A 17,359-nucleotide genomic window follows, 5' to 3' on the forward strand; every position below is an offset into this window, starting at 1 on the left:
GATGACCACTATGAGCCGAATCCTGGAACATAAACAGGTGCACGCTGACCAATGAGAGGAGAGTTTACTCGCACTTGACTCTTAATAACAAATTTTGGTCCATTTAGAAATGTTGCCTTGTGAAAGCAAACCGAACCAAGAAGAAATCACAACATCTTTGTTTCGGAACAAAGCAAACAATCTACAGGAGTGAAAATGCCCTTAGACTCTAAACAGCTGATCTCACCTGATGAAGGTAAACTGTGGTCCGTACATCCATGGAGTGAGGGTTAGACTGGGATACTCTCCAAATGGTGGGACAATCATAGTGAAGACCAAAGAAATAAGGACAAAACTGGCTGGCAAAACAATCTACAAAAAAAGCAAAATGTAAAGAAATGAATGTCTATTCTAGAAAAAAAACTTTTTCAGAATATTTTTCAGAAATTGTACTTTTGGGTTCCACAGAAGAAAGAAAGTCATAGAAGCTTGAAGCGGCATGAAGGTGAGTAAATAATGAGAAAATGATCCTTTTTGGGTGAAATTTCCTCATTTTCATAACATTGTGTCCACACGCGAACTTCACCTTACCTGTGCAAGGAAATCTTTGTGGCTGCGTGTGGCGTGGTGAAATCTCTTGACCAGAAGAGCGTGGAACTGCTTGAGTACCAGGCTAATGCCTTTAACCTGCCTGGAGGCTCTGCCAGCACTGTTGTCAGACTCCAGTGGGCTCTCCATTCCATTAGCATCTGTAAACCAGACCAGAAACGGGCATAATCTAATTAGACCTGCTGTAAAAACTGCTCAACAGCATTATATTTTGGCTGCTGGTTTGTCCTCACCTGGCTAAGACAACTGACCAGCTCAAACTTCCAAGCCAGCAAGACCAAATTAGTTGCTTTAACAAGCAAGCACCATATTTTTACTAGCTTAACCAAGAACCATTGTCAGGCAATCAGTCAGCACAACTGACTGGTTTACCAGCTAGACCAGCACTAATCAGCACAAACCAGCCTGGACCAGCATGGAAATTCACATTGGTCTAAGATGGTCTGGTTGCTGCCAAGAGCTACTGTATCTCAAGAAGCTTTATCTCTACATGAAGCATAGCACCTCAGTCAAACCCTTTAGCACCCTGTTAGCTTCTTAGCATGAGTGCTGAGCAAAGCTGAGATCTGGGATCTCGATTCACCTTCAACATTACTCGTAGCCTCTCTTTCTCTCAAGAAACCATTGCCATTTTTCCTCTGTTGTAGCATCCATTGCTCTGAGGGGGTAGTTTGACACAGTCAAACACAGGGTTATAAACTACTGGTTTATGGAAAGTACAGGACTTGAATTCACTTTATGAGAATAGTGAATTTTGACTATTATGGTTGTAAATACAGATAATATGAGGATCTTTACCTGGTGTAACAGAGCTGTTGGCTGCCTCTCCATCTGCTGTAACTTTCAGAAAGATCTAAATATATACAACACACATGAGCACACACATATCCATACAGTAAGTTTTGCACAGTAACAACCAATATATATATATATAACCAATACCCATATATAAATATTAAACTTATACACAAAATTTAAACACAAAAGCTATATAAATTCTGCAGTCTGTTGACTGGTATCACTGATGGTAATGGTTGCTAGCATAAAGAAAGAAAAGAAATGTTGTTCAACCTCCTCTAGTGATGTGTCAGATATGCCAAAGCTACTGAGGCCCATGTCAGCCAAGGTTTCCTCCAGTTCTCGGAAAAGGCTGGCGTAAGCACGATATTTAAAACCCTTATTTGGGAGCAGATAGGTCATCTCCTGACCTATCATTTCAATCAGCTTTGCCTCAGGTACATGATGATGAATCAGAGTAGTGATGCTCTCAACATTCCCTGTGTAGAGAGATAGAAAAAAATATTCATTTTTGAAGAAATTACATCACTGTATATTTTGAGTTGTTATTCCACTGACCGTCCAGTGTTCTCTCGGGCTGTACTGCCTGACTCTCTTCTTTATATCTAGTGCAGGTGGAGCAGGTGCAGGAACATTCAGATGCACAGTCACACTCATTCTGAGGAGCACAGGTGAAGAACTCTTATTGGACACAGTCAAAATACTGTACTTTTAAGAACCACATTCCAGGTATTTATGTTATTTTTAGGGGTTTTCCTCTATCATCTCTTCTCCTCTCTGATGACGTGTTCTCTGGAGGGACAATAATCCCTCCCTTCCAGGAACCTGTCACTTACATGAGATCACATCACTTAGCAAATGACAATCAATCAATTTCTGATGGACAAAATCAAGTCCTACATTTTTTTTTTTCTATCGTTCAAGTAGCCATTTCATTTAGATATATACGTCACAATAACAAAAGCCAATCGCAACTTCCATGTAATGGCAACATTAACACGTTTCTATGCACTTACAAGGGTATTTGCCATGGTTGCTAAGGTGTTATGGATGCTTGCTTCCTTGCAACTCCATTATATTCTCATCCCTATGAGGTTCATATTTCTTTTTCAATACAAGTCTATGGGTTTTTCCAGCTCATAAGACATTTCAGACAAAACCATTGCTTTTTCATGCATGAGATGCTGGATTATTTTGCTTCCATAACATGTCTTTTTTCAGAGTAGTGAAGAAAAAATATCCAAAATACATATTAAAGTGTGTATTTTATTACATTTTATCTATTTGTGTCAGTAGATTTCAATTACAATACATATCCTTAAAGGCCGTTTCCTCAAAATGATATCTCCACTCCAGAAGCACTTAGATCCAGTCTCATTCCCATCTACACTACCGCTCAAAAGTTTTTTAATGTTTTTAAAAGAAGTTTTGTCTGCTCACCAAGGCTTAATTTATTTAATTAAAAATACAGTAAAAACAGTAATATTGTGAAAAATTATTACAATTTAAAATAACTGTTTTCTATTTGAATATATTTTACAAAGTCATTTATTCTCATGTTGGCAAAGCTGAATTTTCAGCATCATTACTCCAGTCTTCAGTGTCACATGATCCTTTAGAAATCGTTCTAATATGATGATTAGTTCCTCAAGAAATATTTGTTATTATTATCAATGTTGAAAACAGTTTTTTCAGGATTCCTTGATGAATAGAAAGTTCAAAATAACAGCATTTATCTAAAATACAAAGCTTTTGTAACATTTTACACTACCGTTCAAAAGTTTGGGGTCAGTAAGAATTTTTATTTTTATTTTTTGGAAAAGAAATTAAAGAAATTAATACTTTTATTCAGCAAGGATGCATTAAATCAATCAAAAGTGACAGTAAAGACATTTATAATGTTACAAAAGATTAGATTTCAGATAAACACTGTTCTTTTGAACTTTCTATCCATCAAAGAATCCTGAAAAAAAAAAATATTGTACACAAATATTTTGTACAATTGTAAACAATAAATGTTTCTTGAGCAGCAAATTGACATATTAGAATGATTTCTGAAGGATCATGTGACACTGAAGACTGGATTAACGATGCTGAAAATTCAGCTTTGCCAACACAAGAATAAATTACATTTTAAAATATATTCAAATAGAAAACAATCATTTTAAATTGTAATAATATTTCACAATATTACTGTTTTTACTGTATTTCGCCTTTATTAGGCCTTTATTAACCCCCCAGAGCGGTGTGGAGTATGTTTATGATGGATGTATGTGGATGGAAGCACTTTCTTGAGCTTCATACTAATTGGTATTGCTCACTACCATTATAAAGCTCAGCTGCATCAGGATATTTATTAATATAACTCTGATTGTGTTCATCAGAAAGAAGAAAGTCATATACAGTACACCTAGGATGGCTTGAGGGTGAGAAAAGCTTGGGCTAATTTTCATTTGAAAGTGAACTAATCCTTTAAATTGTATTTTCTGATTTATGATAAAAGGGATATCCAAAATAAATAAAAGATAATTGTAAACTGATATCTCAACAAAATGAAACAAGAATTTTGAACCTGGCTTTATCAAATGCTCATATTTCTGTGAAAGATATGTACGCAAATTAGAGCATTTTTAACTAGATAATGCCTAATTTGCATATTTAAGTACAACATTTCAGAAAACTTGTAATACAAAACAGTCATCTTAATTTTAAGGTATTGTGGTGGTTTATCAGTATGGTGATATATTTTAGTTAAAATGTTTACTCTATATTCACCCATGGTGTTTTGCTGTAATTAACAACATGGTAAAAAGATGTCTCACCTCCTTCTTGCGCTGGTCTTTAATGCGACGCACCAGCGTGAGGTAGAAACCTACTCCAAAGCAGTTCTTCAGAAAGAGAGGAGAGCCACTGCAGTGTAGTTTCCCTTTAGAGATAATGGCCACTCTGTCACTTAACAGGTCTGCCTCGTCCATGTGATGAGTGGACAGTATTACTGTGCGGCCTGGATGAAGTGTGTGTGTAAGAGAGAGAGAGAAAGAGATGATACAGATATTTAACAACAGGAGGATCTGATTTGTATATTATTACATGAGCAGCTGTACAACAAAGTCTCTGGCAGTGGTCTTTTTAATCCTGCCGTGTTTTCTTTGGCCAGAAGGTGGCAGTACCTGTGCGGTACTTGAGTAGCAGGTCCCAAATGGAGCGTCTGGAGTATGGATCCACTCCTGATGTTGGCTCATCCAATATCACCACCTTAGAACCGCCTACGAAAGCCATCGCCACTGACAGCTTCCTCTGCATACCCCCTTATTGACAGAGTAGAAGCAAATTGTTTAAAACACTGACATTATAGACATTAGTGCTTGATGTACAAGTAAGAAGGCACTAAAAATTGCACATACTGTGGGTACAGTCAGAGATATTTAAGGCAAAATGACACCCAGAGATTGTGTCAGGAAATAACGTTGGAACATTTGAAACCTAGGCACAATCATTATGCAAGCCTGTTCTTCACCTTCAGGGTAAAACATGAGTAATTCTGAGATAATGTGTTCGGTCAGTTCATGTCTGTGCTTTAAAGATCTTACAAAAATACGGTTTTCTTTTTTAATATATTTTAAAATATAATTTATTTCCTTTTTCAGTATTCTTTGATGAATAGAAAGTTCAAAAGAACAGCATTTTTTTAAAAATATAAATCTTTTGTGACATTAGAAATGTCTTCACTGACACTTTTTTGCATCAAGTTGATGCATCTTTGCTAAAAGTAAGTATTAATCTCTTTCAAACACAAAACATTCTTACTGACCCAAATCTTTTGAACATTATAGTGTACAAACACACTTGCATTTATCTCAGGCTGATCATCATTACCATCAAGGCAACATAATTTCCATGTTTAGCCTATAGGAGAAGCTTCATTTTATCCCTAACCCAGATCAGCTCCAAATAAGAAGCTTATCTCCAGTACCCCCCGTCTCCCTGGTTTTTAAGTATCTGTCTAAAACACAGATCCTGAGTGGGCAAACTCTAAGACCCCTTAATAACAGATTGCAGATAAACCAGATTATCATCTCAGGTTCACATTCAGACCCACCAGAGAGGTTCTGTGCTTCCTCGTCTCGTTTATGAGGCAATCCCAGGTCCTCCAGCATGTCCTCAACCTCCTGCTCGGCCTCCTTGCGCTCACGTCCCTTCATCAGAGAGTAGAAGAGAATATGCTCCTCTACTGTCAGACTGAGTGAAATAAAATGAAACATACATATCAGATTGCAGTATTTATAATATTATGTCCACTTGCAAAGAAAGAGCGCTCACTGGTTGAAGAGGATGTTATACTGTGGACACATGCCCAACGACTGTCGTATGGCGTCCATTTCTGTACGAATGTCCCTCCCATATACGTAAGCCGTTCCAGAGGTGGGCGGAAACAACCCAGTCAATATGGACCTGCAACAGTGCAAGTACATATATGAGAAATGTGTCCAAAATTACACAAACTAGATGGAATTTTACGTTTCTATATCATCAAAGGATAAAGAGAAGATAAGGACGTACAAAGTGGTGGTCTTTCCTGCCCCATTGTGACCCAGGAAAGAAGTGATCTGGTCCTCATAGAAGTTCATGCTGAGATAGTCCACTGCAGGTCTTGAGTTCCTGGAATACACCTTCACCAAGTCCTGTACTGAGACTCCTATTAACAGACCCTCCGGCTCTGGCTCAAAGAATGGATTTCCTGCAATAAAATACCCATACGGACACTAAACCAGACAGATAACTGACGATATAACAGCAGAAATATTGTAGTAGAAAGATCAATTCACTCATTGACATTTTAATCGGAAAGACAGTTCAAGGAAATTAGTGAAGCACAAATCAAAGAAATTCAACATTTGACATGTAAATTTGTAACCCTCAAACGTTAAAACTATACTTATGGTTCAAACAGTTATATAAATTCCTTTGGATTTAGAATTAAGTGTCTTTTTGAAACTTCTATCCAGGAAAAGTATTCAAATTTGTAAATAACACAACCCAACTGGCATCCTTACCGTTGTGCACAGGCTGGATCTCCTCTTGTTGAATCTCTTCATGCATTTTTAACTGCTCGTCCCGCTCTCTCTCCTTCTCCATCCGCTCTCGTTTCTCCTTGTGCTTGCAGTTTTTGCTGCTGCGGGAACCATTGCATTCCCTGTGCTCCGGCGAAAGGCCCCCATGCTCAACATCCTCCTGCTTCTCCAAGTTATTTACCAGGGGCTTCTCAGGGCCTACAGAGAAACAGAAGAGTTTACAAAATGAATCTAATGTAGGCCCTGTTTACACCTGTATTTTTTGCTGCCAACTTGTGATTGAATCATCCTAAATGGATGTTTATATCAGGTGTAAACAATCAACCATACCTGGTTCTGGATTCTGTGAGGGTGAAGGTGTCAGCTTCAACCAGTACGAGGGCTGCAGAGGAAAATAAAATGGCCGACCAATGCCATACTGGCCTGAAAAGCCAATGGAACAAAGTAAGCTTTCTTTTACAGTAGTTTAGCAACATTCAGTGCAGTGCTTTGTAAGAAACTGACCTGGAAAGACGTTGTCGAGATACCAAGCCAAAACAGCATAAAGAACTGCATCCAATAGCATCATCCGAATAGAGGTGAAGAAGGAGTACTCATCACCCTCTAGAGGACTTGTACCAATATTGTCCCACTGCAGACCCAGGCCTTGCTCCTCATAGCGGGATAGATACTCTGTCCCAAAACCAAAGGCCACTGGAGACAGAAAGCTCTGGAAAAGGAGGATTGTTTCACCAAACTTTAATTCATGCAAGAGCCATTTTGACCACTCAGATGTAAAGTCAAAAATATAAATGACTTTCTAAATTTAAATAGTTTCTAAATGAAATAAGATTTCATGTTAAATACATTTAGAACAGTGGTTCTCAACCTATTTGACTTGAAGGCCTCCCTTAGTTCAACACAATATTAGAAAGCTCCCCAATATGCGACCCTGGACCACAAAACCAGTCATAAGTCGTACAGGGGAATTGTAGTAATAGCCAACAATACGTTGTATGGGTCAAAATTATCGATTTTTCTTTCATGTCAAAAATCATTAGGATATAAAGTAAAGATCATGTTCCATGAAAATATGTTGTAAATTTCCTACCGTAAATATATATAAAAATATATTTTTGTGAGTGGATATGCATTACTAAGGACCAGTGTTGGGGAAAGTTACTTTTAAAAGTAATGCATTACAATATTGCGTTACTTCCTAAAAAAGTAACTAATTGCGTTACTTCGTTACTTTTTATGAAAAGTAATGCGTTACATTACTTTTGCGTTACTTTTTCTCACCGGGGCTGGGCTTGCTTGTTTGTTTTTTAATAACAACAAAAAAGTTATATTTTTGGCAAAAAGGCCCTTTTACACCAAAAGTGAAATCAATAAGCCTCAGGCTGAAGGAAATGCATATTTACACCTGTACAGTAGAGGGCGCAGCTCAAACAAACCTTTCAGCTGTGCTGCCATTCTGGATTAAAGAAAAATATAATAGAGAAGAAAGAAGTTCTAGTTCTTATTTCTAAATCTAATCTAAAGTATTTTTTGATTATTAGTATGGCTGAATTAGGTATATTGAAGGTCAGCAGCAAAGACATTGGTTAATAATTGAGATTAAATACAAAGTATATTTGTGTAATTTAATATAGTTTATTATTACAGGTTTGCTGAGATTGCATTTCACTGTTTTTATTCATTTTGAGGAATACTGAATGTTTTCGTGCAAGTGAAATGAGTAAATGCATGTTCACATTTAGTCTAAAACTATAATAATCATCATGCTTACACAGCGCACACAACACACTCTGCACTTTATTTCTCTCAATATGGGGACAGGAGATCTGTCAGTCAATAAATGTGAAAAGTAACTTGCGTTACTTATTTGAAAAAGTAACTCAGATATTTTGTTGTAAATTGAAAAAGTAATGCATTACTTTACTAGTTACTTGAAAAAGTAATCTGATTACGTAACTCAAGTTACTTATAATGCGTTACCCCCAACACTGCTAAGGACTTCATTGAGACAATTTTAAAGGTGATTTTTTTTTTCACCCTCATATTCCAGATTTTCAAATAGTTGTATCTCGGCCAAATAGTGTCCTATCCTGACAAACCATACAACATTGGAAAGCTTATTTATTCATAGCTTTCAGATGATGTATAAATCTATAGTAAATTAATTGACCACAGTGGTGTGACTTTAGAAGTTTATGTTCTTCAATTAAAAGTTACTAAAGGGAGAAACAAATATTTTTAGTTTTTTATTATTTATTGTTTTATTATGCCATATTATTATATATGAAATACATTGCTGTTTACACATTTACATATTTTATTTTATGGGTTTTAGCATATTACTTTATGATTACAGTTTGATTATTTTTTAATATAATTTTTGATTAAAGGTGCAATATAAAAGATTTCTGTCTGCTAGAGGTCACTAGAGGCCTATTCACAACAAAGGCGTAGCTTGATGACGCCAAGTTTGAGCGCGGAATCTTGGGACATATGGTCTTCACCTCAACGCCTGGTGGAAAAGAATTGGGACAGGACTCATGTTCATGGATGATATTATTAAAGTTACTGTAGTATGAAGCAGAGCAGGACCGAGAGTTGTGGGAGCTGAACGAGGCCGCTGGAGCGATTGCGCAAAAAACACACCGCGAGCAGCGGAACTTTTATTATGCCACAGTCGCCGGTGCTGCTTCCGCTTTTCCTGTCATGAGTATGAGGTAACACAGCTCTGAGGCATGGTAAAGCAAGGTACTCGCAAAAAATCAAGAAAATTAGATTTAAACAATAAGACTAAACATGTTGAGCTATATAACAACAATTAGTATGACTGTCAAACGATTAATCGCGATTAATCGCATACAAAATAAAAGTTTGAGTTTGCATAATATATGTGTGAGTGATGTGTGTAAATAATATGTATATATAAATACACACAAATTAATGTATATATTTAAGAGAAATATGTTATTTATGTACAAAAAATGTATTTATATATAATATAAATTATATAAAAATATAAATAAATACATATACTTGTAAATATTTCTCAAATATATACATGGATGTGTTTGTATTTATATATACATAATAATTACACAGAGTACACCCACATATATTAGGCAAACTCAAACTTTTTTTTTGTATGCGATTAATCGTGATTAATCGTTTGACAGCCCTAGCAATTAGTTTTCTGTCTATAAACGTAACCAAACAGTTGTTCCCTTTCCTATTAAAACATGTAATATATTAAAGCGTCTTTGGTGTTTCCATGGTTTTTACAAAATAAAACCGGAAACCGAGGGTAACGCAGATATGACGCAATTGACAGGCGACTTCTCACACGTCCCGGAGCCTTGGTTAAAATTGCAATTTTCTCACGATTTACAAATAGTTGGAAACATTTGGGATATTGTAAGTACTCAAGTGAACAAAATATATAACACAGTGGTTTTTGGATATTTTACTGCAAAAATCTTACATATTGCACCTTTAATTTAAATTTAAAACTATTTAGTCATCTTGAGGGCCCTTTGGCAGTTTGCTAAGGCCCCCTATAGTGATCCCTGGCCCCCTGGTTGAGAATGACCAAATTCTAGGGGTTTTGAATGCTGGCGTTTGAGATTGGATCGAATTGAAGAGAAGTAGAACACCATAGTGTACTCACCACGGCTAACTTCATATTCTTGGTAATGCGGTCCTGCCAGGCGAAACAGAAGATATGAGGAAGGTACAGGGTGAAGTAGATGATGCCGCTGCAAGCCGCAGCCAGGTTGGCCTTATTGAAGAATACACTCATCAGAAAGCACTGCATGATAGTGGCCACAGTGAACGTGAGGAGGAACAGGAACAGGATGATGGGATCGCTGTAATTGAGCACTTTTCCAACCTGAGGACAAAGACATACAATAATTAGGATACTCTTCTAATTTAAAACAGCTAAATAATTTATCCTCACACATTTCTCTTCCTTTGCTTTGCTACTGATGAGGTAATGAGGAATAAATAGACAGTTATTGTCATAAAAATCCACAATTGTAAAATGTGGTCCATGCATATACTAAATAATAAGATCCAGAGGAAAACAATAAAGAGAGAGTGAGAGAGAGAGAGACCCTCCATATATGTACTAACAACATACATCCAGCAGAGGTCACAATGCAACAGATCTGATAAGGCTCATCGCATTTCTTCCTCACCATGATAATGGCAGTCAGCAGAGCGGTGCTGGCGGCCATGATGAGGAAGCTGTCGATAAACCATGTGTACCAGATGACTCCATTAGAGACGCCCATGGCCTTCAGTGTATCCTTTAGCCTCATCTCCTTCTCCAGCACGATGCTCTTCACCACCATGGACACCGAGTAGATCCAGGCCAGCACCATGAAGATGGGGAAACAGCGATTTAGGGTCAGCATGAACCTTGATATGGGACAAAACAAACAAGATCCATTGGATAATTGCAAGGTTTCATTGAGAACTATGATATGCCATGAAATAATGCAACTGGAGTCATATGTGGAAAGACCACCCAAAGTGAAAATTCTGTGAACATTTACTCATCCTGTTCCAAGCATTACTTTCTTTCTTCTGCTGAACAAAAGAAGATATTTTAAAAATGTTGGTAACCAAACAGTTTAGGTCCCATTTACTTCTATTGTATAGTCAATGATATAATTTTAGTCAAAGGGAACCAAGACTGTTTGGTTGCCTAAACAGTTCTTCTTTTGTCTTCCGCAAGAGAAAGAAAAAAAAAGGTTTGGAATGACCCAAATGATGACAGAATTTTCAACTGGGTGGAATATCCATTTAAGCTGGTGTGATGATATGGGATAGGGTCAGTTAGCCCTTTCTGACCACATAATTTCAGCCATCACTCACATGTCATCCACGTAGCAGGGGTAGGGCATCTGCTGCACGTAAACACCTAGAGGCCAGTCATGACCTGTTTGTAACTTTAGGATACCATGTTCAATCATGTCCTGCAGGTAGGCAAAACCTCCCCAAATGTAGCGATGGTCCTCCAGAGGGTCTGCCCTGGGGCCAGGGTCCCAGTACCTAAGAGAAAGAAAGAGTAGGATACTTACAGGTGCATTTAGTAGTGTGGTGCTAATTTAAAACGTTTTACTCATGAACAAGAACAGTGAGTGTTTCTTGAGCAGCAAATCAGCATATTAGATTGATTTCTGTCAGGACCACTATCGTCAAATATGATTGACAATTACATAGAGTTTGTATTGGCGGTATGGTTCTGTTCTGGGCAAGAACTCCCTGCGCATCCATGCAGCCTAGCATGGATAAGAGCAGGGAGAGCAGCAATAACCCCCCTAGGGTAAACTGAACAGAACCAATATACTGTATGCAGATATAATTAATGTCAATAATTTAACATGTACACATTTTTCAAGAATTAGTTTGATTCAGGGGAATCATAAGGCAAATCCTGACTGACGAGAGGAGGAGCTGGGGATGGAGGAGGGTACTTAGCTCCTGAGAATGCAATAGCTGCTGATAATACTGAGGAGCTTATATATTGGTATATATTGGTGCTGTTATAGGCGTCATATTCCTATAGGTAGACGTGGGTCACCTGGGAGTCAACTGATGTGGGCTTGACTGACGTGACCTGACAGAACTGATGCGGTCCTGGATTTCTGAAGGATCATGTGACACTGAAGACTGGCATAATAGCTGCTGAAAATTCAGCTTTGCCATCACATTTATATTTTACATTTCAAAATATGTTACATAAGAAAACGGTTATTTTAAATTGTATTACTATTTCACAATATTACTGTTTTACTGAATTAAAAAACATTTAAAAAATCTTAATCCCAAACTTAGTGTATATTTTTCATTGACAATTTATCTAAGAGCAGCTCAATCAGTAAATCATAGTCTACAGTATTTAAAATTATTTTTAATATCACCTAATAAAACTCTATAGACTGTCATTGGGCTACTCTGAGATGAACATACTTAAAATTCAGCCTTCTAGCACATCCCACTTGCTGTGTAATCCAACATGAATTACTCAAAAATGTTAACTTCAATAGTCTTTAATCCAAAAAATCAGTATTTTGAAACCTGTTGAGTAAATTGAGTTTCACTGGGAAGACGTCTATAATACTCAAAGCAACTGAAGACCTCTTAATGTACATATTCAGGTACTTTCTGGGGGTCAGTGAAATACTGTATATGAATATTCCAGGACCATGACACTTTAGAGATTGTTAGTTTGTCATGCACATGTAAAGAAATTTCCTAGTTTGCTGGGAAGGCTACTCAAAAAAGTCAAAGCCAAGAAGGGTTTTGAATACTTATTCTTAATTATAACAGTGCTGAAATTTTGCAATAAAGCCTGTTTTTCCACAAGTCATATCATAACAACGTGCTTAATGTTATATATACCCCTGTGTTGGGTCCTGGACTGTTATGTTGGAGTGTTTCCTGTTTCTTGTGCCATGCTTTGTAGGCCCTGTCCCAAATGGCACCCTAAACACTTGCGGTCTTCCTACGAGTTCACACTTTCGTGACATAACACCGCAGACATGACTGTCGGGAAGAAGTCTGATGCGGAGCTCGCTTCAGTGCAGGCTCGGCAAAAGTGCGCATATCGAGGGTGCATATCGACCGCAAAGGGGGAGCTCGCTAGCACCCTTCTGAAACCTAAAATGACAAATGGGACACCATACGGTCTCATGGACTTAATGGACATGAGCACACGGCAGCCATTGTAAGTCCACAAGACCGAAAGTGCATATGAAGTGTGCCATTTAGGACAGGGCTGTAGACTGCTTGTTACCACCTGTGTATATACAGTATAGCCCTTGTGTTTCTCTAGTTCTTTATCAGTCGATGTTTGATGTTACTCACATGTATGTGTTCCCTGTGTTTCCTGGTTGGTGTTTTGATAGCATTTAAATTTAACTCCTGCACTTAGATCTGCCTCATCTCCTGCATTACACTTAAAACGTTTAGGAGACAAAAAAAATGTTTTATCTGTAACTCAATTCACACTGTTTTTTTGTTTTGTTTTGGGTTTTTTTAGCAGTGCCTTGGCTTTGTATTATGCCCACATAATGAAAACACAATGAACCCACAGGGTCATTCTATACTCTGCTGTTTGTTTTCGTGTGTCAAAGAGGGATGGCTACATGAGATATGACCAGACTAACACCTGCAGGCATGTTGTGTGCTCCAGAGAGACTCTCAGTAATGAGTGGTGTCACTTTGCAGTGTGCAGCACACTGGAGCTCCATGGAGAATGTGATTGTGCCCGCTCTTTCTCTTTTTCTTTCTCTAACAATAGTGCGTTGAGCAGTAACGCCTTACATGAACAAGAGAAGATCTTCCATTCTCTCCTTACACAAATGTTATATAAAATCTGAATCAAAACATGTACTCTGAAAGATGAGACAAGAACTTAAATCTAATGTTCCTTCAATGATCCCTCAAGATTGATTTAAACATTTTCTATGATTTTGATGAGTAAGGAAGTCCACTAAAGGCTGAAATGGTTTATTTAAAAATTGGTGATTAAGATTCATATAAAACAGATTCAGTCTCTACTTGTGCGGTTTAATGGTCTCTTAATCTGTGTCTCATGAACTACAAAGCCTGACCCTGTTTACGGAACAACCCTTATTAGATCAAATGAACAGTTAAGCCATTTAAAGTCTCACCTGTCTTTGATTTTGTTGGTACGTTCCACTGCATCAATGTCCATTCGGATCTTGAACTTGACATGACGTGGGAGTTCTGTGGTCCAGGGGTACATGTCCATGAAGACCAGACCTGCCCAGAACTTATTCTCCTCCAGCAGATGCAGAGCCTGATGGGTCATCAGATTCTCATCCATGTGACCAACAAACTTATCCAGACTTATACACTGATAAGATATAAAAAGAAGAGTGTAAATATGAGTAAATAGAAAATAACATATGTATGAATGTTGAATCCTATAAGTGCTTGTGGTGACATCCATAAGTACAGTGGATCATATATAGATGCACAAAAAATGCAGGATGAGTTACTCCTCTAAGTACTATTAGTACTTTTTATTCATTGCTTGTAAAGCAATTTTGCACGAGCAAGTGCTGTTGTCACGCTGTTGTTCCGAATATTGAGACAGCACAACTGTAAATGTGAAATTGTTTTATACCCCAAACCATTCAATAAACAAGAAATTAGTAATCAGTTGTTTACATTTTAGACACAATATTGCCAGTTACTTGTCTATTTTTGCTTTACCAGTGAAAATAGCTCCAAACAAAGCAACAACAGAACTGTTGTGCATCTCTGTGGTTCACTAATGGAATGAATCAGTCTTTAAGACCAAATCTTTTAGGTGAATGATTGATTCATCACAGACTGAATCAGTGTTTTTTAATGAATCTGTTGAGTAAATGATTGTTTCTCTCAACTGTTTTTGAACAATTCAGTTTTACGCTTGTTGCCACCTACTGGTGTAACAATGTTACTGCAGAAAGAGTCTCCGTAAGATCCCATCACATATACAGTAGAGTGCGCAAACACAAACAAGCGGACAAAAAAAAAAAACAAGGACTGGAACTAATAATGTTGTATAATAATGTGTGTGTCACGCTTTCAAAAGCCAAAGCAATTCTCCATGTAGCAGGCCTCTCGTTCTCAAAGCGCTCCAATGACATGGGAAAATCACAGAGTATGTGTTGGCTCTTCACTGGAGGACTGCTGTACAATAGCTGAGTGAACGGCTCGCTCTCACATCACATGCCACCGCACTAGAGCCAAGAGGCCTCCTATTCCATGTACACCATATCTAATGGAGTCATTCACAGTAATGTACAATGCCACCAGAGGTCCCGAACAAACAAGTGAATGGAAAGATTCAATGGGACCCCCTGCAGGACTCACATGTTCTCAACACATTTCAATTCAAAAACACAACATTCACATTCAGAAGCACACAGCTTGAGATCACACCCCCCAAAAAACACAAATAAACCAAAAAGACAGAGAAATCAGTCATATTTTTTCAGCGACAAATGATGCCATAGCTCTTCAAGGTAACATTTGAGCAGGGTTGAACGATGACAACTATAGCTAATGGGTTAAACAAGCAAAGTTTGTTTGTAAAGCACGATGGCTCACCGCTCAGACGGAAACAAAAGGAGACTGGGTTGTTCTATGATAGCTCTCTCTCACCATCGCCATCCCAATCTAATCAATTTGCGAGAAGAGGCCTCCAGCTTACGAACAGGGGTTGTGATGCTGAAGCTGAGTGATTTGCCCCTGTTGTTTCTCAGCGAAGCTCACCATCCATAAAAACAACAAGGCGCTGGCAAAGAGTGGCTCTCCCACCCACTCTCTACTTAATCACAGCCATACAATAGAGGGGCCTGCATGCTGTTGACAGCTTGCTTGTTCTTTTCCCTTTCACCCATCTGGCCACGATGGGCTCTATATAGCCGTGCTAAGTGGTCTTTCTTGTGGTGATGTGCTGAGAGCAATCAGCACTCCGTAGAATGAGAGCTGTGGTGCTCAGAGCTAAAGAGCCTCGTTCTGTGAAGTAAGGAACGACAAGGATGGTTTGAGGAAATGCTCTACATGGAGCATTGCTAGACCTTTTCATCTCTTCTAGAAAGAGTTGAATGTTTTAGAGGGGCAAAGTTTAAAGGGTTAGTTCACCCAAAAATGAAAATTATGTCATTAATGTCTCACCCTCATGTCGTTCCAAACCCGTAAGACCTCCGTTCATCTTCGGAACACAGTTTAAGATATTTTAGATTTAGTCCGAGAGCTTTCTGTCCCTCCATTGAAAATTTATGTACGGTATACTGTCCATGACTTTATTCAGCATTGTATTCTCTTCCGGAATCCTTTCCATTGAATTGATTCCATTGAATCCTTTCATCTGTCGGCGTTGGTAACGCACTTTTACGTCGCCGTGGTTGTTTTTGGCAATTAGGACATCCGTGACATGCACACTTACGCACCATTTTAAAAAATATAGCAATGCGTCTCCCTCAGACTGTAAACAAAGCTCTGGCGCACCAGATAACACGTCAGCAGCGTCTTACATCAGCAGTGTCACTGCGGAGTCGTGAACCACACTCTGGAGCAGAAGGGGGCGGTAATGCACCAATAAGCTGGATGCCATCCGCCGTAAAACAGGAAAGAAGAAGAAGAAGCGGAGTCATGAACGCGGATTGACAACAGACCCGGAAGAGAGTATAATGCTGAATAAAGTCGTAGTTTTTGTTATTTTTGGACCAAAAAGTATTTTTGATGCTTCAAAATGTCGCGGATGTCTTAATCACCAAAAACAACCACGGCGACGTAAATATGATTGATTCAATGGAATCAATTCAATGGAAAGGATTCCGGAAGAGAAGACAATGCTGAATAAAGTTGTAGTTTTTGTTATTTTTGGACCAAAATGTATTTTCGATGCTTCAACAAATTCTAACTAACCCACTGATGTCACATGGACTACTTTGATGATGTTTTTATTACCTTTCTGGACATGGACAGTATACCGTACATACACTTTCAATGGAGGGACAGAAAGCTCTTGGACTAAATCTAAAATATCTTAAACTCCGAAGAAACTCCGTGTTCCGAAGATGAACGGAGGTCTTACGGGTTTGGAACGACATGAGGGTGAGTCATTAATGACATAATTTTCATTTTTGGGTGAACTAACCCTTTAAGGATGTAAATTAATTTTGACTCTTTTCATGGAAGATATTTGCCAATATTAACATATTACAGTGCTAAACAATATTCCTTTCGGCTTTTACCACACACTCCACCTGTGATTGTTTCTGAACAAATCTGTTGTATGAATTAATGTTTTGTTCCAGAATGAATAAGTGTTGAGTAAAATCTGTTCAGTAAATGATTGTTTCGTTGAGTAA

At 38.0% G+C, this 17,359-nt stretch overlaps 1 protein-coding gene across 4 annotated transcripts in view; it reads right to left on the reverse strand.

The window, feature by feature from the left end:
* The window catches only part of abca4b (ATP-binding cassette, sub-family A (ABC1), member 4b), a 52,050-nt gene that overhangs the window by 12,493 nt on the left and 22,198 nt on the right, over window positions 1-17,359 (reverse strand). For 3 of the 4 annotated variants that reach the window (XM_048164099.1, XM_048164096.1, XM_048164098.1), the window contains 18 exons: window positions 14,141-14,346; window positions 11,337-11,513; window positions 10,655-10,877; window positions 10,123-10,344; window positions 6,963-7,167; window positions 6,789-6,881; window positions 6,441-6,656; window positions 5,947-6,124; window positions 5,707-5,838; window positions 5,486-5,625; window positions 4,557-4,694; window positions 4,209-4,390; window positions 1,945-2,044; window positions 1,660-1,865; window positions 1,387-1,441; window positions 1,172-1,246; window positions 571-728; window positions 227-351 (listed from right to left, as the gene is read on the reverse strand). In XM_048164099.1, the coding sequence (XP_048020056.1) occupies window positions 227-351; window positions 571-728; window positions 1,172-1,246; window positions 1,387-1,441; window positions 1,660-1,865; window positions 1,945-2,044; window positions 4,209-4,390; window positions 4,557-4,694; window positions 5,486-5,625; window positions 5,707-5,838; window positions 5,947-6,124; window positions 6,441-6,656; window positions 6,789-6,881; window positions 6,963-7,167; window positions 10,123-10,344; window positions 10,655-10,877; window positions 11,337-11,513; window positions 14,141-14,346 (2,831 nt within the window). The remainder of the gene's footprint in view (window positions 1-226; window positions 352-570; window positions 729-1,171; window positions 1,247-1,386; window positions 1,442-1,659; window positions 1,866-1,944; window positions 2,045-4,208; window positions 4,391-4,556; window positions 4,695-5,485; window positions 5,626-5,706; window positions 5,839-5,946; window positions 6,125-6,440; window positions 6,657-6,788; window positions 6,882-6,962; window positions 7,168-10,122; window positions 10,345-10,654; window positions 10,878-11,336; window positions 11,514-14,140; window positions 14,347-17,359) is intronic. The other variant, XM_048164097.1, reaches the window with a different exon arrangement.

The sequence above is a fragment of the Megalobrama amblycephala genome, linkage group LG17 (assembly GCF_018812025.1).
Source record: "Megalobrama amblycephala isolate DHTTF-2021 linkage group LG17, ASM1881202v1, whole genome shotgun sequence".
In the NCBI taxonomy this organism is placed as follows: domain Eukaryota; kingdom Metazoa; phylum Chordata; class Actinopteri; order Cypriniformes; family Xenocyprididae; genus Megalobrama; species Megalobrama amblycephala.